Source organism: Indicator indicator, chromosome 12 (genome assembly GCF_027791375.1).
Source record: "Indicator indicator isolate 239-I01 chromosome 12, UM_Iind_1.1, whole genome shotgun sequence".
Lineage (NCBI taxonomy): Eukaryota > Metazoa > Chordata > Aves > Piciformes > Indicatoridae > Indicator > Indicator indicator.
The window spans coordinates 20,138,068-20,163,166 of record NC_072021.1 but is presented as its reverse complement, the minus strand read 5'-3'; the positions used below and the strand labels follow the sequence as shown (position 1 = coordinate 20,163,166).

At 41.4% G+C, this 25,099-nt stretch overlaps 1 protein-coding gene across 1 annotated transcript in view; it reads left to right on the top strand.

Annotated features, from left to right (window-relative positions):
* The window catches only part of KCNK9 (potassium two pore domain channel subfamily K member 9), an 86,819-nt gene extending 68,856 nt beyond the window's left edge, over positions 1–17,963 (top strand). Inside the window, exon 2 of the mRNA XM_054385591.1 lies at positions 17,122–17,963. Coding sequence (XP_054241566.1) covers positions 17,122–17,963 — 842 coding nt within the window. The remainder of the gene's footprint in view (positions 1–17,121) is intronic.
* Positions 17,964–25,099: the final 7,136 nt, after the last annotated feature.

Sequence of the window (25,099 nt, the reverse complement as noted above, 5' to 3'; positions counted from 1 at the left end):
ATTAACCTGGTCTGTTCCTTTGGCTGTGAGTGGGTGGAGAACCAGAGCTGTGCTGAGCAGGATTTACAAGTGGGTTGTCAGAAGTTGAACCCAGTTCCCAGAGGATGTGTTAGCACTGTGTAATGATTTGAGTGCTGAGGACACTTGGCACTGACAGACACCAAGGGACTACTGATCTTATCCTAAAGTCAATGTCTCTTATCTCCCTTCCTCTTAAGGAAAACTACATTAGGATCCCTATTTTCATATTGGTGATACTGATGTTTGCCTTCTGATGTGGCATAGATATTTAAGGAGTGCTGGACAGATGTTAAACTTTTCCAATTTATGTGAACAAACCACATCGCAGGTGGTGAGAGGAAAAAGATGAGTTTAAACAGTTGTGTTCTACAGCATTCTTCTAATATCATGCCAAGTGTGATGTTTGGAGGCACCTCTGTGATGACAAAGTAGGGCATGCTTGATTTTGTTTCCGTAGGACTGTATCTCTGAGTTGGTGGGAGATTGTCCTAGGAGGTCTGCGCTTCTGGACACCATCTCTGGAGCATTGCCTGTCGTTAATCAAAAGCTGATTTGGGGAGGAAGTGAGGCTTTGAGTCACTACTGATGCATGCACAAGTACCTGTCTGCATGAGGAAAACCTGTTTGTGAGCAAGGCCTCTAAGCCCAGATACTCACCAGTTATGCTAACACACCCTCTTTTATGCACAGAGGCTCTGGGACTCTTTGGCTTTGGGTTTTTTTGTTTGTTTGTGTTTTTTCTTTTTCTTTTTAGCCAACATAAATTAAAGGAGCTCCTTTAGGGCGTTCTGAGCTGAAGATCCAGTCCTGGGGTGAGGGAGCAGTTCTAATTATGTGCAAGTATGTTTAATTAGGAAAGACTACAGGCTGTGTGTGTGCTCTGGAGTCCTCATCAAGTTCACCTTTTTACTGGTGTGGTACTAGTTGCTTTCTGAACAAACCCAACGTATCTGGTAGTAACTTTCCCCATTTGCTATTACTACCTGCATTTCCCTGCAGCTTGGCTGGGGAAGGAGGGAAAGTGCCTAAGAGATTTCATTTTGAATCTAAATGTTATAGAGTGTGTTTGAATGCTTGATCTGACCAAGCAGTAGTTGTTTTACTTCCTAATTTAATAACTTCATGATGTGTCTCCTCATAGCTTTGCTCTACCTCTGCTGTGCAAATGCTATTTAACTGTGTTGTGAAAACTAAAGGCCAGTGGCTTTGCCGAGGATGGATAAGTTTATAATGCACCATGCCAGGATAAGGCTGATGGTTTATAGTTGGCAATTCTGGTCATAGAACAACTCTTGTTATAGGGTGGTTTTGTATTGTGCTTCACCTAAGAATGATAGTTGACCTGCCTAAGGAGGGAGGTGTTTCCTGTAGTCGAGAGAATGAAGAAAGGGTAGGTGGGAATGAATTCAAGTGGGCAAGAAAGGGGAGAGAAACAGAACCAAAAAAGGGGGGATAAAAGCAATTGAAAACACGTAGGGTGAAGGCCTAAGAACAGCATGGGAGTAGCAGGTAGGTAGAATAGGGGAAGAGGAGGAATGGCTACAGCTAATGAAAAGGGAAAAGGTATGGAAAACAAATCTGAAAAGAAAGTGATGGCAGAAATAGACCAGTAACTGCAGAAGTCTGTCTGAGGTTCAGTGTAGACAAACAAGATTATATTTTTTTCTTTTGAAGGATATTTTCTGCTTTTCTCTTTTTAGGCTATGTACCACCTCTCTGCCTAGTAAGGAAAGCAACGTGGTTACCCAGCAGATGTGCTGATGCTTACTAGAGTCTTCTCCTGGGACAGGCTCTCAAGCTGAGAGCTGGTACTCTGCAGAGATAAATAAAACAGTGCCAGATTTATAATGCTGCTGCTGCACAGCCAGGAAGCCACATCTTCAGGACTCAGAAACAGCTTCAGCTTTGGTGTGAGCACTTGAAGCTGGTTACAACAGCTCTGTCAAACTGCTTATGGCTTTGCAAAGCTAGTGAGACCCATCAGCAAATTAGGTAGCAAGTCTGGAAATAGAGCTGTTACTTCCATTACTTGCAAGCAAATAAGAAGTAGCTATTGATCTATATTGGGTTTATGTAGTAAGGTTTTGGTAGCTGCAGGTTGCAGGGCTGGCTTCTGTGAGACCACACTAGGAGCTGCCCCCATGTTGGGCAGAGCCAGCTCCAGCCAGCTCTGAGATGGACCCACCACTGGCCAAAGCTTAGGTCATCAGCAATGGTAGTGCTTCTGTGATATATTTAAGAAAGGGTAAAAAAAAAATATCATCCATTCCATCAGGATCTGTGGCCCATGGGGGACCCACACTGGAACAGTCTGTTCCGGAAGGACCGCGTCCTGTGGAGAGGACCCATGCTGGAGCAGTTCTTGAAGAATTGCAGCTTATGGAGAAAATCCCTATTGGAGCAGTTTTTGAAGGTCTATATCCTGGGGGAGGGATCCCATGCTAGAGCAGGGGAAAATCATGAAGAGGAATGAGTGGCACAGACAACAATCCCTATTCCATATCCCCCTGCTTCCAGTGGGGAGGGGAGGAAGAGGTAGAAGAGTTGGGAATGGAGGAGTGAAGTAAAGCCCAGGAAGAACATAGGAGTAATGGGAGGGGGTTTTTAGTTTTCCCTTTATTTCTTACTATCCTGCTCTGTTATTAACTGGCAATAAATTACTTTTCCCAAAGCTGACCCTATTTAGCCCATGATGCTAATAACTGTTGTGCAACTTACTTGTTCTTATCTTGAGCCACAAGCTTTTCTATCCTACTTTTCCCCCCACCCTGTTGATGTGAGAGAACAACTTGGTGGCCATCCAAGGTCAGCCTACCACATGATTATATATATTGATTCCCAGGAATTTGTGGTTGAGGAAACTTGACTTCCATTAAAAGTGTCTTAAGATCCTTACTAAGAGTTAAAAGCAAGCATGTGTCTGCAACTCCAGTCCCAAACTAAGGAGTGTTGAAATGGTATGACACTAGAACAGAGGGTGTGCAATGGAGAGTCATTATGTCTTAAAGACAGGAACTCCAGTGAACCCTTGGCAGTGCTGCTCCTTACATACATAAGCTTGAAAGCTTGCAAGTGAAGCTGAAACTGAGACTTAAATCACTACAGGAATAGTTCTGGAGGATGCTACACAGGGTTTTGTCCAAAGCAGCTTTAAATAACCCTCCTAGTGAGTTGTGTTCCTTCTTGAACAGATTAATAATTTTTCTCATTACAGAGCCCTTTTTTTAGGGGGATCTCAAACTCGTAGTCTGATATATGTTCTTCATGATTAGTCCCTGACAAGTTCAGATGTTGATTCCCAGTGTCAGAGGAGATTTGCGAATAGGCAGGAACCATCTCATGTTATTCTGTCATTTGTGTAACCCTGGTCACTGTGGGGTCTTGGGTCACAGTGGAGATTCTCAGGTATAAAAACCTGTGCAAATTATGGTTATGACTGCTCAGCAATGTCACAAAGTATTTTGTTAGCCTCATTTCCTGAGCTATGTTGTATGGAGGAGTTGAGAGATGAAATGAAATTGAAAACACATGGTTATGATATTAAAATAATATAGTAGGACAGTTTTCCACCCAGCAAAAGAGAAATGGTGATGGGTATAGGTTTTAAGTAGAAAACTCCTCAGATGTGGCTCCCCATTTCTTCTCACTTAGTTGGACTCTTCCTGTTGTCTGGGAATAGAAAACTGAAGGGATAGGTTGCTCTGATTATGCCTAGCCAGGTGAATTAAATGGTGTCTCACTCTACTGCCTCCTGCAATCTTGCTACTTAGTGTGCTTATCGTGGCTGATGTGGGAAAGGTAGATGTCTGTAAACAAAGAAATAAAAGAGGACATGAAAGATCTCAGGCTAGTTTCAGGAAAAGATTTGCTAACAACTGGAAAAGTGTTGAGCAGATTAAATTGAGCTACATTTAGAATAACTAATTGGAATATGCCTGTCAGCTGCAACATTCAGTAGCACACCCTGATTTTCACAGGTCATGTGCAGAGAGATGCTTGCAGTATATGGAAAACTTCTTTTTATAATCTAGCTGTTTAATGCTGGCATGGAGCTTAGCTCAAATGCTTGTTTCTAGTTAAACCATGAATTCATGTGTACTTGAGTTGCAATGCCATGAGTTCATGGTCACCAAGAAAGATTAGTTTATTTTCATCACTGTGAGACAAAATAAGATCTCATGGATTTGAAGTACTGCCAACAAAGACAGGTAGGTCTGAGATGTGGTACTTTATTTCAAATGTTGTCAGTGCTGTATACAAGATCTGTCTAAAATGATATGAAATACTATTCAAAGTCTGTACAAAGGGAACATTGGATTTCTCTGTTTCTCTAGCAAGATTCAGGTTGTTGATGTACAAAAAAAATTTAATTCAGTCTGGAAAGGTGCAAAATTATATGGAACTGTCTAATGCAACAGACTATCAGGAGCTGGTTTATTTGTCCTAGGAGGGGGGAAACAAACAAACAAAAACAAAACCCCAACCAACTCAGACTGGTGAGATATGGCTGATCCTTATTACACTAAGGGAAGACAAACTGGAAGGATTGCTGTCAGAGCTAAGGACTTTACTTTTATGAGAATAAAGAGACCATGAACAAGTTTGATTTGAAAACAGGAAGATTTTTTTTACTCTAAAAGCATTGACTTTTGGAACAGCCTTAGAGCTTGATTAGTGGAGATGGAAGCCCTGTCTGAAGTGGACCTCCATCTTTCTAGGAGAGGGATTTTCATTGCATGTGAAAGGAAGTTCTGAATTTAATCTCTTACACTCAAGTTCCTGAAACACCTGAGTTAGCTTTAACAGTTTCTGTGGCTAGAACAGCATCCCATGAGAAACACCTCTGGGTTTGTTTTGGTGAGGAGAGGTACTGATGGTGTCTATGGTCCAGGTGTGTACTTGCTTCTTTGACATAAAAATTGCTACCAGAAAAAAAAAAAGGGGTGTTGGAGTGGCTTCATTTGAAAGTGCCAACCCAGTGAGTTAGACCAGTCTAGCTCCAGTGGTGTAATTACCCTAATCCTGCAGTTCCAGCGAATCTTCCCATAGGCAGCTCTGAATTTTGTTTCAAAACTAACCTTCACATCTCAGATCAGCTCTTCTGTTTGAAAGCGCAAGGATAAATGTACTTCCAAGTTCCAACTGGCTCAACAGAAAACTGATCAGGACAGAGGTGTTTGGCAATGTATTTCCATTAACTTTCTTGGTTTTGACTTCCAAAAATGTCTTTTTTCCCCTCTTTTTTTTTTTTCCTCAATGAAATACATGTACCTCTTTCATGAAATCTATCTGTAAATCCAATTGAATTACTGCTCAGTCTATATGTGATGTAATGGGAAGATCATGATGGACTCCACTTGCTTTGGCTGTTAGGTCACTGAAGCCAGGTTTGAACTTCTGCCTCTGCAAAATTAGAGTATCTGCAGGCAAAATAGCCTTGGCCAAAACTGCAGCCAGCTGGAGCCAGAAGATGTATTTGGGATTGCTTTTTTTTCAGTGTTATAGAGACTGTTATAGAGAAGTCTATGGCTGCAAAGATCTAGATGCAGGAAAATGTACTTTGATCTGGCTAATCCCTTATGGTCATGAAGGGACAGAGAATGGGAAGCAAAGGAGAAGGAAGAGGAATTGGTGGTTCACCTGCTAAGATGTAGACTACCCTAGAAGAAGTGTTGTATCTGCGTAACTTTGTCTAGAGCCTCTACCACTTTATCTGTATTGGTTAAAGATGTGTCTCCCAAGTGGTTTGCTGGCATTTTTTTCTAGCAGGGACTGAAATTGAGCACAGTGGGAATGGGAAGCCTTTCCTTTAGCTGCCCTTCTGAATGGGGAAAGCCCTGGTTTCTCAGACAGCAGAAAGGAGAATCTGCTCAAAAGGCCATGTGCCTATTAGTAGTTTTTTAAAGTTTGAAAAGATCTTTTTTTTTTCTTCTCTGTGGGAACAATTTGCAGTAGATAGAGCATAAAATAAAAACAGATGAGGAAACTCCAGGCAAGTTCTCTAAGTCTCTTAGCTACACGGAGAGGAAAGTCATAGAGGTGAAATGCAATTACTTCAGTGAAAGCACAGCTGAACCACTTTCTTGAATGTCCCACTGCATCTGTTTCACCAGACCAGCTCTGACAGCATTTGATGCCATACTGATTTGCAAGCAGCTCTGTGATCTGCAGTGGACAGTGACATCACAGGCTCAGAGGATGTGGTTTCTACCTCATTAATGATTTGAGCCACTCTGCTGCATGCTGGCCTTTAGTAACATTTGTTTAGCAGGGCTTTTGTTGAGATTGAGCTTCTTAGACCCTGGCTGTGTCAGAGTGGGAGCTGTCTCCAGCATCCACCAGGTTAGAGAGCAGAATCCTGTTCACAAAGTCTCAGACATGATGAGTTTTTAGTTTGGAAAGAACTAACCATTTGAAGAAATTGAAATCAGAAATTTCTTGTGCTTTTCTGTCATCACAGCATAGTAAAGGAAGAAGAAACCCATTCATTTTGGCCTCTTGTTAAGATGTGAGCCCCTACACTCCTTTACAATATATTTTCCCCTGATCTCCCAGAGTGCTGTTTGGATCATCCTGCCAACTCTGCAGGGGGTTAGTCCTTCATCTTCCCCCATCATGGAGAGTTTCAGATCATTGCCAGTAAACTTGAAGGAACCAAAATTTGTTATAGAAAACTATTAATATTGCCACCCAAATTGCTATTTCTAGAGGAGACTGAAGAAAAATAATACTTATTGCAATCACACATGTGCTGTTGAAGGAGTCTTTGGGATGTAAAGAAATGACAGCATCAGGAAATGTTTGCTGGGCAATCAGGACATGATGCTATACTAATGGGGTGTCAGTAATGGCTAGTCAGACCCTATATACTCAAAGAGGGTATTTTGCATTCCAGGGAACTGATAACCCTGCTACCATGGTCCTGCATCTATAAGGACTGTGTGCAACTCTAGAAAAGATCCTGAAATCTTCTGAAGAGCAAGATGGATCTCAAACAACTGCAATGAAGTGATCAGATAAGCAGCTTCTTCTGGAGAAACATTTAAAATCTGAATCTAGGTATATGTTGTGAAACACCTATTGTCTTCCTTGCTGCAGCATTCTGCACCAAAGAGCTGTTTATAGCTTGTGTTGACTAAGGGATGAAGCTGTGACTGTCTCCAAGAAGTGTAAAGGAACGGGTAAGGATGGAGAGAAATGGGGTGTGTTGGATTGAGGGCTAGCAAAAGAACTCTGTGATAAAAAAGCATCGTAGAAAAATAAAGGCTGTGTATCAAAGAAACCTTCCTAAGAGTTGGATCTGCTAGACAGGGAATAATTTCCTGAGGGAAAGAGCAGAAACCCTGTTATTTCAATCATTTAAACAAAACTGGACAAAGCCCTGGAGAATATATTGTAGGGAACAATCATATGCTGGCCCCTGGGAATGGATAACAGGACCTGATAAGTCTTTTCCTAGTGGTTGCTACGATTCTCTTCAGATTGAGAACTTGTTCTGGGCATGATTTGTCTTGGGACTAGATGTGATGTGAGCCTCAGGTCAATCCTTTGACTGTTTCAGAGAACGGAGAGGCAGAAGAAGTCAGAAATAGCACAGGGAAATGTTGACTCAGAGGTGCTACAGGGCTTTGCAGTCACCTGACTGCATCTCCGTGCCAAAGAGATACAAAACACACTGGTTCAGATGCAGAGGTTTTGCAGTGAGGTGGTGGTGTGCAGGCTCCAGAAAACTTGATCATTTGGTATTACCACAGAGCTTCCAAGGTGTATGAACTCCAAAGAGTTGTGATCAACCTGCTTGTCCTTGGACCTTGGAGGTTTATTTTTCTTGCTGTTACAAGAGTCCAGCCTGTTGGCTGATCCCTCTTGCTGTGTCCCTGTGATGCACATAGACTCTGCTGGTATTGTGCCTCTCTGATGACTTCTACCACTGTTGATTTCTTCAGAAAGGTGGCCAGGCTCAGATGCAGTCCAGGGAGCTGTCATCTACTGCCCAGCTGGAAATCCAAAACAGAGCTGCTGTTGGTTTTGGGAGGAATTGGGAAATGGTACACAAGAAACATGGCCCAAATGACTGCTGTTTACAACGTTAGTCTTCTCACAGAGCAGGAGAGCAACTTCTGCCCTCTTCCCAGCCTCTTTTTTGAAACAGAGGAAGTTGCAGCTATGTGTAGACAATGTCATGTCTGGACAATATTAACTGGTAAGTGTTGGCATCCTTGATTTCCTGGGGAGTGCACACTAGGTGGCAATTACCTTGGATGCTGTTTTATCTTATTCAAAAGACTTGTCAGTGATTACAGAGATCTCTTATCTAAGCAGTAAAAGTAGAGGCTGCTCAACAAGAGGAGGTTTGACATGTTCAGGTCTTGTATGCCATACAAATGACTGAAAAGGTTGTCAGTGATTTCATGTGGCCATTCGAAAATTTCTGCTGTCATTTACAGACCTTTTTTAGTAAAAACCTTTATAGTGTACATTTTGCACAGAAAAAGTGGAAAAGGTTCATGTGCAGAGGGGAAAAATAAAGAACAACAAACGTAGAGAGATGCAGAAGTCTCAAATATTTTGGTTTTTATTAAAGCAGTGTTTTTCAAGTTTATCTTCTGCTAGAAACAAGTAGTTTCTTGAGCAGCAGCAATAATCAAGCCTTGATTTCCTGTGAACTCCACAAAGTCCCCCAGTTCTCTTCAATCCTGATCTGCATCAGCATTCTTGCAGGCACATAGAGATTCCCTCACATGTTCTCTTGTAAGATGATGGAGACAACCTATTTCTGCAGTTTTCTCCCATGCCCTTACATCTCACCCCACCTTGCAGGACCCCCAGCTTCTCTTTCTTTCCTGTAACTGGCCAGATAAAGAGCTGATCACACTGCAGCTGGGGCTTCACTATGTGTGTGTTGAATTTTTGGCCCTTTTATGTGTATTTACAGGTTGGCCAGATGGCAGGCCCAGCAGAACAGATTACTATCAAGCTCACATTACAACTTCTTCCAAGCGGTGTAAATTGGTCAGCAGCTTCAGAACTTTTGGGGAAGAAAAACAGATGGGCAGAGGTACAGATATTGGTGACTTGTCCTTATCAAGAAATGAAAATAAAGCAACTAAAAAAGAAAAATTCTCATGTCGTCTTTTAAACTTACAAACCTATTCCTTCATGCACTAACCCAGGCGGTACCTGAAAGGGCCAATTGTTATGGCCAGATCTGTGCTTCCACATTAGGCAGAAGGAATCTCTCTCAAAACAGGGGAGCTGTCTCCCATTGGGGTGTAAGTTCAGGAGAAAAACAAGATCTTTTCCTGGTGAAACAGAAACTCACAGGTCTCTACATCTGTGGGGAAGGTGGGAACTGCCTGGGTACACAGCTATGATGGGCATGTGACAGAATCATCAGCACTTCTAACTGCCCTCCCCTAATGAACTGGAAAACTTTGTCCCCCCCTCACAGGCAGGCATCTGACAGGGCAGATGAGAGACTGCCCCATGTACTTGTTGATTTTGGAATCCAGGCAGGGAAGGAGGAATAAATTTGAGAATCTCTGAAACGCAGTTCTCTCATGTGTCCTATGGAGGTGACCTTATTTGATTTGATCATCTTAAGCAAACCAAAAGAAGTCTCCTCTAGAGGGGCAACTTCTTGCAAGGAGTACCTAACTGTATTGTGTGTGATTTCCAGATGAAATGAGCCAAATCTGAAGTACTCAGAATCAGAAATGACCATGGCAGTGCATGACTAGGTCACTAATTTGCTGCTGTTGTACTTCTGAAATTTAAATTGGTGTGAGAATCATGCCTTCCCAAGCTACATCCACAAGAGGACTACCCCAAAGGCTGTCATAGTTGATGCCCTCAGCCATTATTGCTTTAAGAGTTCAGAGCTATGTCCTTAAGCAGTTGCCCAAGCACAGCTGATTTTATACTTTACCAATGGCTTTGTCTTCCAAGGGGGGGGACATGGTTTAGCAAAATCTGGTAATGGTTGGGGAGGGAATTTATGCCAACAGGCAGTTTGGGCAATGCAAAGCATGTTCCATGTTGGTGCTCACTGCAGCTTGGTGTGGCTGAAGGAAAAGCTATGGGTAAAAGATTACTGTCAGTTATGCTGCAGAGTGGGAGATTCAGGTTTCATAAAGCAGGAGGCAATGTGTGGAGACTAGGCCAAGGGAGGGAGTGAGGAAATGTGGCAGAGGGAAGCTGTCACTCTTGACTGAGCAGTAGTCTTACTTGTCATTTTTGGATGAGCCCTTCAGCTCTCCTCCTGGACTGTCACACACTGAGTTTACTGACAGGCAGTAGATCCAGTGTGCCTGGTGAGCTTACAGAAATGGTTGCACCAGGGGGTAATTTATGAGACTACAGTTGTCTGCCCAAACTCCAGCTGTGCATAGGTCAGGGCTGCCCTCCTGCCTGCAAGATCTGCTTTGTCTGTGTCTTCACCTGCTGGCCAGCAGATTACAGCGAAAATCCATTTCTTCTCTTCCTTACTTCCTTGCTGGCCAATGCCTGTGCATATATTTGTGCCTGCCTAGCTGGCCAGAGCTGCTTTTGAAGATGCTTTCCCTTAACATCTTCAAAGTTTGGTTCCAATATTAAGAACAGACATCTGTGCTCATAGTGGAGAAAATAAAATGAGGGAAGCCTGCTATGTTCCTCCTGCCCGGAACAGGAGGTCTTCTGCAGATCTCAATGCGATGCAAAGTGATGATTGCAAGGTGGCATAGCCTTTCCTGTGCAGTTAGGACATGGAAGCAGTTGCAACAGAGCAGGAGTCAGCTCTGCTGACCTTGTCGTGGGAGTTCAGGTTTGAAGTTGCGGCTGGGGGTTATCACATCCTCCTCTTACGCAATGTCCACATCTTCACAACACAGGGTGATATAGCCCCATATTGATGTGTGTTCCTATAGGGAGCCATGTGCCACACTTTGACCTGATATTGCAGACTGTGTTTTGTGCATGGAAGTGGAAGTTGTGCAAGGTAACAGAGTTTATTGAGTTTATGTGCTGCAATGAAATGACTTACAAAAGAATGGAAGAGAAGGGAGTCCTGGAGATGTTTGGGGAAGAAGGCAGCAGCATTCAGGGAGAGCCCATTCATTTGGGAGCAGGAAGAGAGAGTGGATAGCAGTGTTCATGTGCTGGGAGGCTGCTGTAGTTACACAGCAGCACCCATCATGTGCTCTCAATTTCCTTACAGGAAAAAGCCTTTGTCCTGCTAAATGAGTTACTACCATTAAGTTGGATAAAGCATCTACCTGATCCTTACTGAAACCTCTTTCATCTGCACCATGAAGGCTGCATTGTTTCTTCTCCCTGCTGATAGCATGAGCAGCAGATGCAGTGGTGAGCCAGCCTGTTTTCTGTGGCAGTGTTCTGACATAGATGAACCTCTGAACTGAAGTGTGTGACATCAGGAAGATGCTTTAATCTGAATTATGCTTGCCCATTTGAGTAACAGGTGCTGTTACCCTCATTTCATTATCTCATGGCCAGGACCTCTGCCAGCATGAGTAAGAAAGGTTTGAGTCACAGAGATGGAATAGTTTTTTTCTTTCCAGTGGCTGTTGCCAAGGATGACCAGGCCCAAACCTCCATCACAGAAATGAATGATGTGTAGATGAATGAGGCAAGAAACCTACTCCTGAGAAAAAATAAAGCATCCCTCATGAATAACTCAGTGTTGCTTCAAGAGTCAAGATGTCTCAAACATCAAATGTGAAAGTGAATGAGGCTGCTCTGAGGCTGCTACAGACTGGCCTGCTCACACCCTATAAATAACTTACCCTTACCACATTTAATTTTTTCTTTCAACATTGCCCGTGTATTCAGCCTGATACCAGTGCACATCTAGAGACAAACCTCTCCCAAACTCTGACAGAGCCTGCTGTAGAAAAACACCCTTTGCTGTGCACCACTCAGGCTCCATCTATGCTACTAAGTAGAGCAGGACCTGTGTTTTGTAAGACATGGAGGTCAGCAGAGATGGTGTGTGGAATGCTGGTAACAGCTAAACATATGTACTGCTTAGCTGCGGTGGTCCCTGGCCAGTTAACCTCCATGGGTGGACTGGGAATAGACATTGCCTGGAACAGTGCTCATTGGTAAAGCCATAACAGGAATGCTGCTAATGATTTTAGAACAATAATAGATTGGTGGTGGAATCCATTCCTTGTCCCAGTTTAGTTTGCCTTGTACTGTTGGAGGTGGTCACTAAATAGATGAAACACACTGAATGTATTCAGGACTTTTTTCCCCATAATGTTTTATTTTTTCTTATGGATTTACTTCTTCTTGGATGTCTGCATCATTGCAATAGCATGAAACTGTTTATTGAGACCCTTTTTGCCCCAGAAGCAAGGTGGTGTTTAAGAGAATGTGTTGGAGGACAAGACAGATGTTATGGGCCTGTCTATACCCTGCAGGTGAGTGTGATGCAAAGATCACTGAAGTAGATCTAAGCAAGCTGGTCTGTCCACATAACAGTGCCAGAGATACTTGCTTAGGCCCTAAATCCAGGTATGGCATTTTTCTTGTTAAAATGTCCATAAAATCATGAGTGACAAAGAAGGGGATAGGGAATGATTGTTCCTAGTGTCTTCTGTAGGGCAGGTGGGGACATCAGGTGATACTAATGGGAGAGAAGGAAAGGAGTGATGGTGTGTTTTTTAAAGCACACATTGTTGATCTGTGGACCTTCTTGTTGGGTGCTAAAAGTTTATACACATTCAAGGGACAGTTACAGAAAAGCTCATGGAAAAGAAATCCATTGTGTGTTACTAAAATCAGTGAAACCATGTCTGGCTTAGGAAATCCCTGTGCTCCAAATGATGAAGCTTGGTAAACGAATGCTTAGGGGAACTGTGTACCATTCCTGTACTCTTCCACAGCTATCTGCTTGTGGTCACTGTTGGATTCAGGATAGATGTGCACTGTGTTCCACTGTACTCTAAGGTTATGGGCTGGTACCCCACCACAATATCCCTTTAGAAATAAAAGCTATTTGGCTTGTCCTCCTGAATGGACCTCAAATAGATTGTAATGAGGAATTTCTCTCTGTGTCTCATCTGAAAGACACTATGGAAAAACAAGTTTGAAGGAGCCTGAGTGGATTTTCCCCAGACTCATAGATACACTCTGGCAAACAAGAAAGCAGTCTTCTTTTCTGGAATTACATGCAGATACACATGATCTTCAAGAGCTTTCCACTGAAGAACAAACAAGGCCTGGAAAAATCAAAGGCAGGGAGGACCTCAACAGAGTAATCTGATGTCAGCCCTTATGGTCTGACCTTTTGCCTCCCTTGCCAACACCTTCCCAGATTTCTACTTGATGCTTGCAGCTGCAGGTGAAGACAGTTTTGTGGTGCATTGGTGCTCTGCAGTCTAGAATTGAAGTAACTCCATGACATTTCTTCATGCCAAAATATTATTCTTGGTGCCAACCCAGATGAGTTCTGTCTTAAAAGTCTAAGCAGCTGGGAGGGATTATAAAAGAGTGCTAATGACATCACTTCCAGTCAAGGTGAAAGTTATTTAGACTGTCATTGGTCATTCAAATTATATCTCACTAAATACCAGATGAGCCTTCCTGCTGTGGTTACATTGCTATATTAGAGTAGTATAGGTAGTATTTACCTAGGTGTGCTCCAGTGTAAAGCATTTATACTTTATTCACTGTTATTTCAGTCTTATTAGGCTTGCTAGGGGATGCATTTGCTACACCTAAATTTAAGATCTTCTATTTGATCTTTTTTTTTTTTCTTTCTTCATCACAGAACAATGAGAAATACCAATGTTATGTTTAACCTCTCTGTTTGTCTTTAAGCCTTGCATTTCTCAAGGTTCACTCAGAGCCATCTCTTTATACCCTGGTAAAGGGCTGTGGCATTCATGAAGGCAAAGTTAGACTCCATTTTGGTAGCTGAAATCTGCTACCACAGCAGTTGCTTCTGCTTCTGCTGTTATTTGACACAGTAAAACCCAAGATCTTGGAGACTGACCCTTTGTACGGCAGAGGGCTACTTCCTGGAGTTAATGATCCTTTGTGCCCCTCTTCTTCTGGCAATCACTGACAACCTCCTTGTTCCCAGAGGCAGTCTCTGATGTTAAGAAGACAGGGGTTTAAATCTGATATTTACTGAATTTCAGAGAACGTGAGTTTGCTTTTCATGCATTGTTCTGTGTATTGCTGGATAGATTCTGTAATGCTAAAGTAATGGAGAGTTAAGTTTTTCTCTGGTGTGTTTTGAAACCCCTCATTTCATAGTGTTGAAGGCAATGACTGATGTGCCTGTTCCTTAAAGCTGTGTTGTACTGGAGAAATATATGACTCTGATCCCCTGCACATGAATCTATTTGCAAAGTCTTATTCCAGCTTCATGAATAAAGTCCATCCCAGCTTCATGGTGGAAAATACAGTGAAATACATCTAATATTGTGGAAAGTGAGTATGACATGGGGTAGAATAGAAATCAAAATTTCTGGATAGTCTGTCTACCTATGTGAATTTCAGAGTAATTATAGCCTGCTGGTGTCTGTGCTTTCCTATCTGTAAAACAGGGATATGGATATATTCCTGTCTTACAGGAGAGCTGTGAGTCCCAATTAATTACAAAGTCTGTGACAAATCTTAGATGTTCAATTGTGAGATAGTGTGTAAGCATATAATATTAATGTTTCATAATCTTCCTAAACCCTCCCTGTAGATATCTTTAGTGAGAGGGATATAGTGATACTAAAAGAAGTCTTTTTTTACCCCAACCATTTTCTTTAGAACCCAAAGTGAAAGCTGTTTCTGCCAACTGCCATCTCTGCAACCATCTGGAAAATCACATTTTCTGAAGATCTCCTTCTCTTTATCAGCTGTAACTAAAGCTATAAAATGGAAAGATGTCCCTGGTTTAATTAACACCCCTCTAGTTCAAAAGCTGATCTTAGTAATGAGAGGCAATTATAGCCTTTATTGAGGGACAGTCAGGTGGAACAAACCCAGCATCAATCTATTGAAGATGCTCCCTTTCCAGGTAATTTAGAAACTGCTTTTTATGATGAACAGGCTACCTGGTCCAATGCAATGAGTGAATCTCCTTGTTTTGTAACCTGAAAAGAACTTCCTATTTGAGTTATGTGCTTCTTTTGTAATTTGGTTTTTAAGTCCTGTCCATCTGCCAGTAACTAGGAACTGAGATAAAGAAAAAACTATCGCTTCTTGGAAAGCATTCTTGTTGGTTTTCTCATTTTATTTCTCTTGTATACTGTTGCTTTTCATTTTGAAGGTTGCCTGGTGTTCAAACTTCAGTTCTAGCAAAACTGCAGACTGTGGTGTGCCCACATCCTGAGGGCTATGAGAGTTACAGATTCTGCACCTCAAAACTGATGTAGCAGAGCTAGAGAAGGTGCAAAAAAGGGAATGTGGTTTCTGCTATATAAGCTAAAAAGACTATGGCTCCAGTTCAGACAAGAGAAAACTGAGAACAGAGATAAAGCTGAGTTTAGATGAAGTCATGAAAGTGGTAGATAAGATAGGTGTAGAACTTCAATACTAGAGCTAAGGGACACTAGTTGAAACAGGGCAATCTACTTGAAATCATGTAGTACCTTTTCACACAAGCAGATAATGAACTTCTTGGAATCTTTTACCACGGGAGACTGAGAGATTGGACAGTGTCAGCAGTTTCAAAAGAAAGGATAAGACAAATTCAGAGCATCAGGTCCATAACTTGAGTCTAAAGGGATGGGCAGGGCTGAGGCAGTATCAGGGGAATGGTCTGCAGTCAATGGCCATGGTGTGCTCTGCCTTGAGTATCTCAGGTGCTGCCTGGCCTCCAGCTTCTGATCTGTAAGAGTGTGGGTCTGCTGTATGCTTTCGTCTGCCAGCCCTCAATGGATGTCCTGAGATATCAGGAGTCTCAAATGATGCTAGATACCTCTTCATCTTGCCATAAGGTAGACTTGGAATGGTCAGTTAAATAGTTCCCTACTGCCTGTTTTCATTAAATCTTTGTTTGGTCACCTAAGCACACATGTAAATACCAACATTTAGATAGATTAATTTTGAACTGAGTTCTGTCCCAAGGTTTCTGTAATAATGACTGCAGAGAAATAGGTGTCTCCTGAGAATAACTCATTGACATGTTTTAGACACTTAGGCATAGATGAGAGGAACAGCACTTTTGAAGAGCATATTTCTATTCATTGATTTTAAGGGGAATCTAGACAGCAGTAACCACATGGTCAATGCACACCATGGCTAGGTGAGTCCCAGACATCCCATTTTGGTACTGTCACTTAGAACCTTAGCTGTAGGAAACGTAAGTTTTTAAAGCAGTGTCATGTGAAGAAATGAAAGGATAATTTCCAAACAGCCTCTTCCCCACTTACAGTTTGATTTAGAAGAAAGACTTAACCATGATTTTACCATCTGTAAACGATGCTATGAAACGTGCTACATCCTCTGTCCTGCATTAGTCTATCATTCTGAGGAAATTGTTTTTGCCAGACTAGCTGAAAAGCTATAAAACAAGCTGGTAAGTTGTATATTCTTCAATAATTAAAGATGCAACAGGCATTAAGTCCCTGAAGTCCTATGATGTTCAAGCAGTGAGTGGCTTTCATGGGATGTCTTAGGAGAGCAGATTGTTCGGTATGGAAGAGTTTGGAAAGGCGTTTCTTTGCTTGGTGGGTCATCAGATGTTGTTAAGACTATGCTGCCAGAAGTCACAGGTTTTGGATTCCATTAGTGTACTCTGGTTTTGGGACAGAGCAACTCCAAGTCTTCTCAAAAATACTGTGGAAAAATCCGTCTGTTTCCAAAGGTTCCACTATTACATGCGGTAGAGGACAAAGTTGAAATTTCATTAGAGAACAAAAATTATATAGTCTTACAAGTCTCTCAACTTTCCCACTCTGGTGTGCACAACTTTGTTCTATGTCTTATTTGCGTCAAGTATAGGATGTGGAGGTTGAAAGATTGTGTGACTGCAGCGCTCCTGTAGCTTTGGATCTGGCTGCATCAGAGTCTGTGATTCCTGTGGCTTACATGAAGGGGAGCTGTGGTCATCACCTGCCTTTCTGACTGTCTTTTTTTTGTTCCACTTCCCAGGTTATGGACATGCTGCCCCAGGGACAGATGCAGGGAAGGCCTTTTGCATGTTCTATGCGGTTCTGGGAATCCCACTGACACTCGTCATGTTCCAGAGCTTGGGCGAGCGCATGAACACCTTCGTCAAGTACCTCTTGAAACGCATAAAAAAGTGTTGTGGGATGAGGAGCACTGAGGTCTCCATGGAAAACATGGTCACTGTGGGTTTCTTCTCCTGCATGGGAACACTCTGCATTGGAGCAGCAGCCTTTTCCCAGTACGAGGAATGGAGCTTTTTCCATGCTTACTATTACTGCTTTATAACATTGACTACGATAGGGTTTGGAGACTATGTGGCCCTGCAGACCAAAGGGGCCCTTCAAAAGAAGCCTCTCTATGTGGCTTTTAGCTTTATGTACATTCTAGTGGGGTTGACAGTCATTGGGGCATTTCTAAATCTGGTTGTTCTCAGGTTCTTAACCATGAACAGCGAGGACGAGAGGCGGGATGCAGAGGAACGGGCGTCCCTGGCAGGGAACCGCAACAGCATGATTATCCACATCCAAGAGGACTCCCAGCATGGTCGGCCACGGTACAAGGCTGAAGTGACAGACCTTCAGTCAGTTTGTTCCTGCATGTGTTACAGGTCCCATGAGTACACCAGCCGGGTGGTGTCCCACCAAAATTCATTCAGCTCGAAGCTGAACCCCCAGTACTTTCACTCCATCTCTTACAAGATAGAGGAGATCTCACCAAGCACATTAAAAAATAGCCTTTTCCCGTCTCCTGTCAGCTCCATCTCACCTGGGTTGCACAGCTTTACAGATAACCACAGGCTGATGAGAAGGCGAAAGTCTATTTAAAAGGATTTGTCTTTGTTTGCTTTCCTTGTTTTCCCCAGTTCTTATCTGTTGTTTCGGGTTTTTGTTCCTTGAGTGAATCGGAGTGAGGCCAAAGGGAGCAGAGAAAGCCAATCCTCCTCTGAGACTCAGCTCTTGAGCATGAAGCATGGATTATTACTGTTCCAGCAAAGTATGCCTTACATTATCCCCCTCGGTGGCTGTCAGAGGATTCAAGGTGACGTGAAGTGGGTACCAAATCCAAAGTTGCACACACAGCTGGGAGCCTTCATGTGCCACTGGCACTCCTGACCTAATAAACTATTTTCCTCATGAGCAGATTGCAGCGTGTGTGTGTGTGCTTGCGTGCGTGTTGGGTGCGTGTGCGTGCAATTCCACAACTAGTGCCATCTGACAAAAATTAAAGCATCAGGTATTATTTTCTTTTTCCCTTGAAGCAATTGTGTTCCAGCCTGCTTTTAACTTTTAGATTGCTTCCAAAAGGAATGGGGAGTCTGGGAGGGAGCCAATTTGTTTTATTTTTTTGCCAAGACAAGCATGCGCCATAAGCAGTCAATATGCCAGGTGTATCATGGTAAATTTTTTAATGCTAGATTTTAGATTGCATTAACATTTTAAAAAGGCAGGACAAGATGGCTCAATTTAGCTTGCCAGTTCAAACATGAAAAAAATAAAACAAAATAAAGCATGCACTTTGTAAAACCGGTATGCATAATAAAAACACAAGAAAAACTAGCAATGGAATTAATAATCAAAAGCAGATAATCCTATTGATTTAACTATATTTAAGTTTATAATTTTCAAATGTTCCAACAATTTTCAAGTCAAATTTTTAAGAGAAATTGAGAGAATTGTTGAAACTAAAGAGTGTATTTTGTTATTTTTATTTTATTTATAAAATTATTATTATTATTATTATTATTATTATTATTATTATTATTATTATTATTATTATTATTATGTGCAGCAATTACCTGCATGAATAGGAATCATATTTTTTTGGAATGCTTGGATTAGGATGGGTATAAATAGGTGGATGTATATTTTTTTCTTATTTAACAGTGAAAGGGCATTCCTTGTTTTAAATTTAAAAGATGACTGTCTCTAAATGCTTTTGATTTGTAAATAATGGAAAGCCTTTGTTGGTCTCAGGAAGAATTCAAGGGACAGTATCTTGTGTTTGGCTCACTGGGAACTTGTGAGATTAGATGTGATATTGCTTTTTTGCCAAGTGGAAAGGCAAAAGGCATTTAGCAGTCATGGGCAAAAGCAGTTTTACTCCAGTGTTTGGAGGGTAACATTGGAAGTGATTGCTCTGGCATGTTGCAGTGGAGAATGTTGAGACCATGTTGCAGAGTAGTTCCTTGGAAATTGTCCATCTCTCAGTTAATCTGGACCAAACAGACTTTACAGAACTGAATTAGAGGCCTAATCCAGCTCCCTTTTAAGACAATGGGAATTTTCAATGATTACATGGGATTTAGTGCTCTGGGAGATTTATCTTTGATTTGACAGGGGTAGGACTGGGAGTTGTATAAACCTGCACCTTTGTCTCTGATATAATCCTACCTTTTAATCACCTTCTGTGTTAACTCCCCATACAAACCCCATCGTTTTTTGGCACTAATCATCTCCTGCTGATTCTATCATTTAGTGCTGTCAGTGTAAAAGCAATAATCCCTTTCTTTTTTATTTTTTCTTAAAACTAGATGGTGTGGTTTTGTACAAGCCCCATCTCTGAGCTCTGTGTGCTGATGGGTGTTGGTATCTTTCAAAGAGGCATCTTTAAAGAGCATTAATAAGGAGAAATAAGGAATGTCATTCCTCCTATGTTCTCTTTTCCCTGGCTTTAGATTATTAGCCGTGTCAAATGTGTTCATGTTCTCCTAATTTCCATATCTGTATTTCAACAAGTAAATGAAAGGCAAGTATCTATCAGTTTGACTACCCTGTGCAGCTTCCTTTAGGATTGTAAATTGCTGTGGCATGAAAACCTCCAGTAAGATTAGTGAAGAAATTACTTAGGACTTTTTCTGCCTAACACGTGGGGATAGCATCCTTCAGCACAGTAGGAGAGTATGCTGCTTGCATTGATGTTGTGGTGCTGATACTGTGTCTGAAAGCAAATGCTGATCGCAGAAGTACTGAAGCAAGCATACGTAGAAAAGCAGTTTCAGGATATGTTAAACCACCTCAGTGGTTGCCATCTAGAAGCTGGTTTCCACCAGGGTGGCCCACAAGGTTCCCAGTGCTGTCAAAATTTGCTTTTGTACTTTTTGCTGGTGATATTCCAGAAGTGCAAATAAATGTAGGCTTCTTTCCCTGAAAAGAAGATAAGAAAAAGAATGCCTGGAATGTATGTATCTGTATCACATACAGCTGATGGGTGTATTTGACATAAGAGAAGTAGGGTAAATTTGGGATTTTGCAGAACTCAAGTGATACTCTGTCTGCCTAACAAAGAACTTTGGTAACAGGACTTTTAGCCAAAAATGTAGAGTTTTGTGAGAAAAGGTTGCACCACATGAAATGCTAGTTAGCTTTTTCTTTTTCTTTCCTTTAAGAGGAAAATTCTAATTCTGCTGCATATAAAAATAATTAAATGTCCTGTAAATCATGTTGAGCTCTAGAAGCTGTGACACACTCTAGCTGATTTGTTACTACATCTTCCCTCTGGAACCATAAATGAAGAGTAAATTTTAATACATGGGATTTTTAACCAGAGGATCTACTTACCTTGGCATGACATGGGTTATCTGCCACTTAAGAGTCTTTGCATTAAGACTCAATGGCTTTATAAAAGCTCTGCTTTAGCTTAGTTGAAGTTTATAGATGTGGTTGAAGAAATCTATGTATATTGTTATGCAGGAGCCAGGGTAGATGTCTGTAGTAATACATCTAAGTCTAAAAGCTGTGATGAGTGGGTACATGAGAGTTTTGCTAAAATGTATTTGCATTCCTTAGGATTTTAAAATACATTTATATCATTTTCTGCCTTAAGAAATCTTAAGAAGTTGCAATTCTGTCCAGTCTGTATTTTTGTTATGTATGAGAATTCAAAGCAGTAAGACATCTCATTTGCCTGGCAAGCGTGCACACATGCAGATGTTCGCATGAGCTCTTGCAGGGCTTTGCTTTGCCAGCAGCCACGAATACAAGAACTCTGGTGTGTACACATCAGTACACCAGGTGAAAATATGTTCAAAATGCCTCTCTTTTCCATTGCTTTTTTGGTTCTTGACTGATGAGTGGATAACGACTTGGGCTGTCTGGAACTGAAACAGACAGTATTGTGAAAGGGAAGCTTTTGTGCAAGGTTAAATCCCAGCTTTTCAGTTACACATGAAAAATCTGTTAGTGGAAGGTGAGATGATTTTTGTCTGCTCTCTTTATTGCGAATACCAGTTTTCTTCCCACAGCACTGCTTTTCATAGAAAATTTTTCTCTGGTAGTTTTATTTCACTTAAGACATTATTTCTTTCAGAACAACCTCTCTTGATTGTTTCTTCCTCTTTTTAAATTCAGCTTAGATGCAGGTAGTAGTAGTGCAGCTTATGAGAAGACATCCTAATATCCAAAATACCTGCCCTATGTTTCATCTGCTATCACTTTGTGATGCACTCTTGCTCCCCAGAGTCTTATTTCCCCTACCCTTCCCTATTATTAAGCATTAGAAATAATAATAATAAATGAGATTAGTCTATTTATGTCACACTAATGTGCTCTTCATCAAAACAACACAAATTTAGCTCCCTGCTGTCAACTTTGATTATATAACAACCCTATTAGCCTATCATATTTCATATTATCATCAAAGGGAAAAATCAGTTTGATCAGTGAAGCACCAAAATAGCTTTGACTAAGCATGCTGTGATATGGAAGCTAAAGAGGAAACTTAATAGAACAATGCAAGCACAAGGCTCTGCTTGGGCTTCATTGCTGCGTAAAGAAGATGCTGACTGATCTAACTGGGCCTGCTTTGCCAGAACTTTGTACAAATATAAGCTATAAAGGGATGACTGTAGTGGGACAAGTGTAGAAGGGGTGTTTGGCTTGAAAGGTACAACAGCTTCTTGGTTGCTAATGTATGGGTAAGATGTACAGTGACCTTAGTCAGTAGACTTCAGTTTGGTTTTCTCTGTAACAGCTCATTAGGACAAGATCAACAACATTATTAAAAAGAAAGAAAGGAAAGTAGCCAAGTTAATCTCCTGTATTGTAGGCTGTTTGTAGGTTGTCTCGTTAGTTTCCTAGTGCTTCAATCGAAGAAATTCCAGGGCAGTAATCAAGATTATTGTGAATAAAACCCAAACAAGGCAATTCCTTGTTTTTCTGACAGGTTTGAAAGCTTTTGTTTAGCAACATTTATTGCTAAAAGCTAAAAAAAGAGCAGTCAGTAGAATCAAGATGGAGAATGAAAGTGTTCAAGAACAATTTGGTGTTTGCAGACCAGAGGACAGGGGCTTGGGTGGAAACAGTTTTCAGCTGAAGTTTATCTTCTCATTTAGCTTTATGTAATATTCCTGATAATATTAGGATCTAATTAAGACAGTCATTTAAATTTTTTTTGAGGAAGCCAGGTCAGAGAGATGTGTTGGAGTGTGTCCACTACACTAATGTTATGGACTTTTTAATGCATATTTCAACAGGACATTATCAGTGCCTGAAATATTGCACAAATTACAATGAGAATCACACCACTGCTACTTATCATTAACTAGAGATGCATAATACCCACAGAACTGAAAAAAGAAATATTGTCTTTCTGACCAACCTGCAGGTCATACGACTTTGGTATCCAACTTGGTTGTATGAGAAGGATTAGCCATCACAGCAGTACATCAACACTGAAAAAATGGAATGACATTGGACGCAGAAAAACTGATTATAGATGGAAGGTGCTCTGAGACTCTTATGCTAGCTAATCTGAGATGTTAAGATGAATTAAAACCATGAAAACAGATGGTACCCTTTGCCAAAATGCAGGTTTCAGTTATTTAAGATGTAGATCGTGAACATAGCAAAAGAACTTTCACTGTCCCAAAAAGTAGGAGGAGGGCAAAAAGGAAGTAGGAAATAAAATAATTGTTCTCAGCAGCAGGAGTAGTTGTGTTATTTCCACCTGAAATCATGGTCAGGTAGTACTGAAGACTGTTGTGGTTTGATCTGGATAGAATAAGCCTGGGAGATAGACTGCCCTCTGCTCATCGAGGTCTATACCACAGTGCTTTACTGATTACTGCTGGTAAGGAGATTCATTGAGTTCCTGCTTCAACAGTCAGGTTTTTGCTGCTGTCTTCATTGAAACCAGGGCTTTATTCAGTTGGCCCATCCTGAGCATTGCTGGTTCCTTGTGGTGTATTGTGCTAGTGATCCTCTTTCCTTTACTGATGCTTCCAAAAGCAAGGGCTCAGTAGGGTGTTAGTAAACTCTTTCCTTCTCTGAAGCCTGGCATGGCAGAACTTTCCTCTGAAGCCACTGGACACTTTACTAAAGCTAAACCTGTTCAGACTGGTCTTAAATCTTTCATTTAATTGGAAAATGTAATTTTTTTCTTTTCCCCAAAGAGGCTTCTCCAAAGCCTCTGACTGATTTTCAGTCAAACCATACTGTCCTTTGCACAAATTTCCAGGTCATGTACATATACATATTAGTATTCCTTTGGGGAAAAGTGCAACATAAAGCTTCAAATTGAAGAGCTTTCAGCATTTGTGTCCCAGTTACACTGGAAGCTCCACGAAGTCTCTAGGTGGATGTTACAGCTGCTGACCTCACTCTTGCTGGACCATTTTCTGAAGCTGATGAGTTGATATTGCTGTCAATTGGTAAGCTACAGGGAAATAAAAGTACTGTAAGGGTATTTTTTTTTCTTACACAGATTTCCAACATGGTATCTAAGCAGTGAGTCCTAATTTATACTCCTTTACTGAAACTGGCATATAAGCCTTTTTGTATTTACTACTAGATACTATATCCTAAACCTAATGAGGAGCAGAAAAACCTAAAGACAACAGTCAACCTGTATAATTTATGCAACTGTATTTTGGTTTATGGAATCCAGTCATCCAAAGCTGCCTGCTAATTTTAGGCTGGAGCCACTATCCCTGGAGCCTTCAGCTTTTGTTTATCTCTCCTTCTGTGAATATTGTAATTAATAAATATCCCAAAGCTCTCCCTCACCTTGCTTTCTGACAGTGTATTGTCTGCCATACATTAACACCCACAACAGATTGGGAGGGTGAAAGGGTAAAAGAAAGAGTAATGCTGCAATTTAATTGGTAATTAATATTCAGATCCAAGCTGTGTTGCCTTTTAGTTCACTTTGAGAAATGAAGAGCAACCAGCAGCATGATAACATTTATCATAGCTGGCTAATTCACAAGTGGAGCTAGCAAATACAATTGAAACTATGCTCTATAATGCATCTTCCTCATGCATGAGTTCAGATACCACTAGCCTGGCTTTGATTCATTGTTTATCTGGTCTGTGGAACAGCTTGCAGTAATTGCTGTATCCAGAGCATTATACTTGAGGCTAGAAGAGATCCATTTCATAGACAGCGGCCCTCTGGCTTTCTCCATATGCCCTCCCCCCTTGCCTACCCAGACATTAACTCATTAGTTTGCCACATCATAAATGTTCAGACCCAAAATCACCACATTCTGTGCTTCCCCCTCTCATCTATTAATGAAAAGCATTATGCTACAGAACTGCACCCTGGGGAAGGAAATGTTCCACTCTACTTACTACTGACAAAAGAAATCTACAGATTGATTAAAAACTGTAGGTGAGGATCAAATAGGAAATGCAACGTGCATAAACCTGCATGGGTGAGAGCTACTTCTTCCCTGACTGGGACGCAGTGCATTGGCCTGCGAGGAGAATTTGGGGCTGTGTTTGTTTGGGAGAAGGCCAGCAGGAGAATATGAAGCACAAATGACATAAGTAGTCAGAGACACAGTGGTTTGCCTCGTTTTTTGTAGAACATTGGCAAGGTCTGTGGCATGGTTCCAAATCAAGGAAGAGCCATTAGCGTCTTCTGGGTTTGCTCTATTTGCTAGTCTTCTGCTAGCACACTTCCAAGCAGGGGCAGCCGGAGGTGTGGGAAGGATGGGACCGTAGCTGCTTCATGGTAGAGT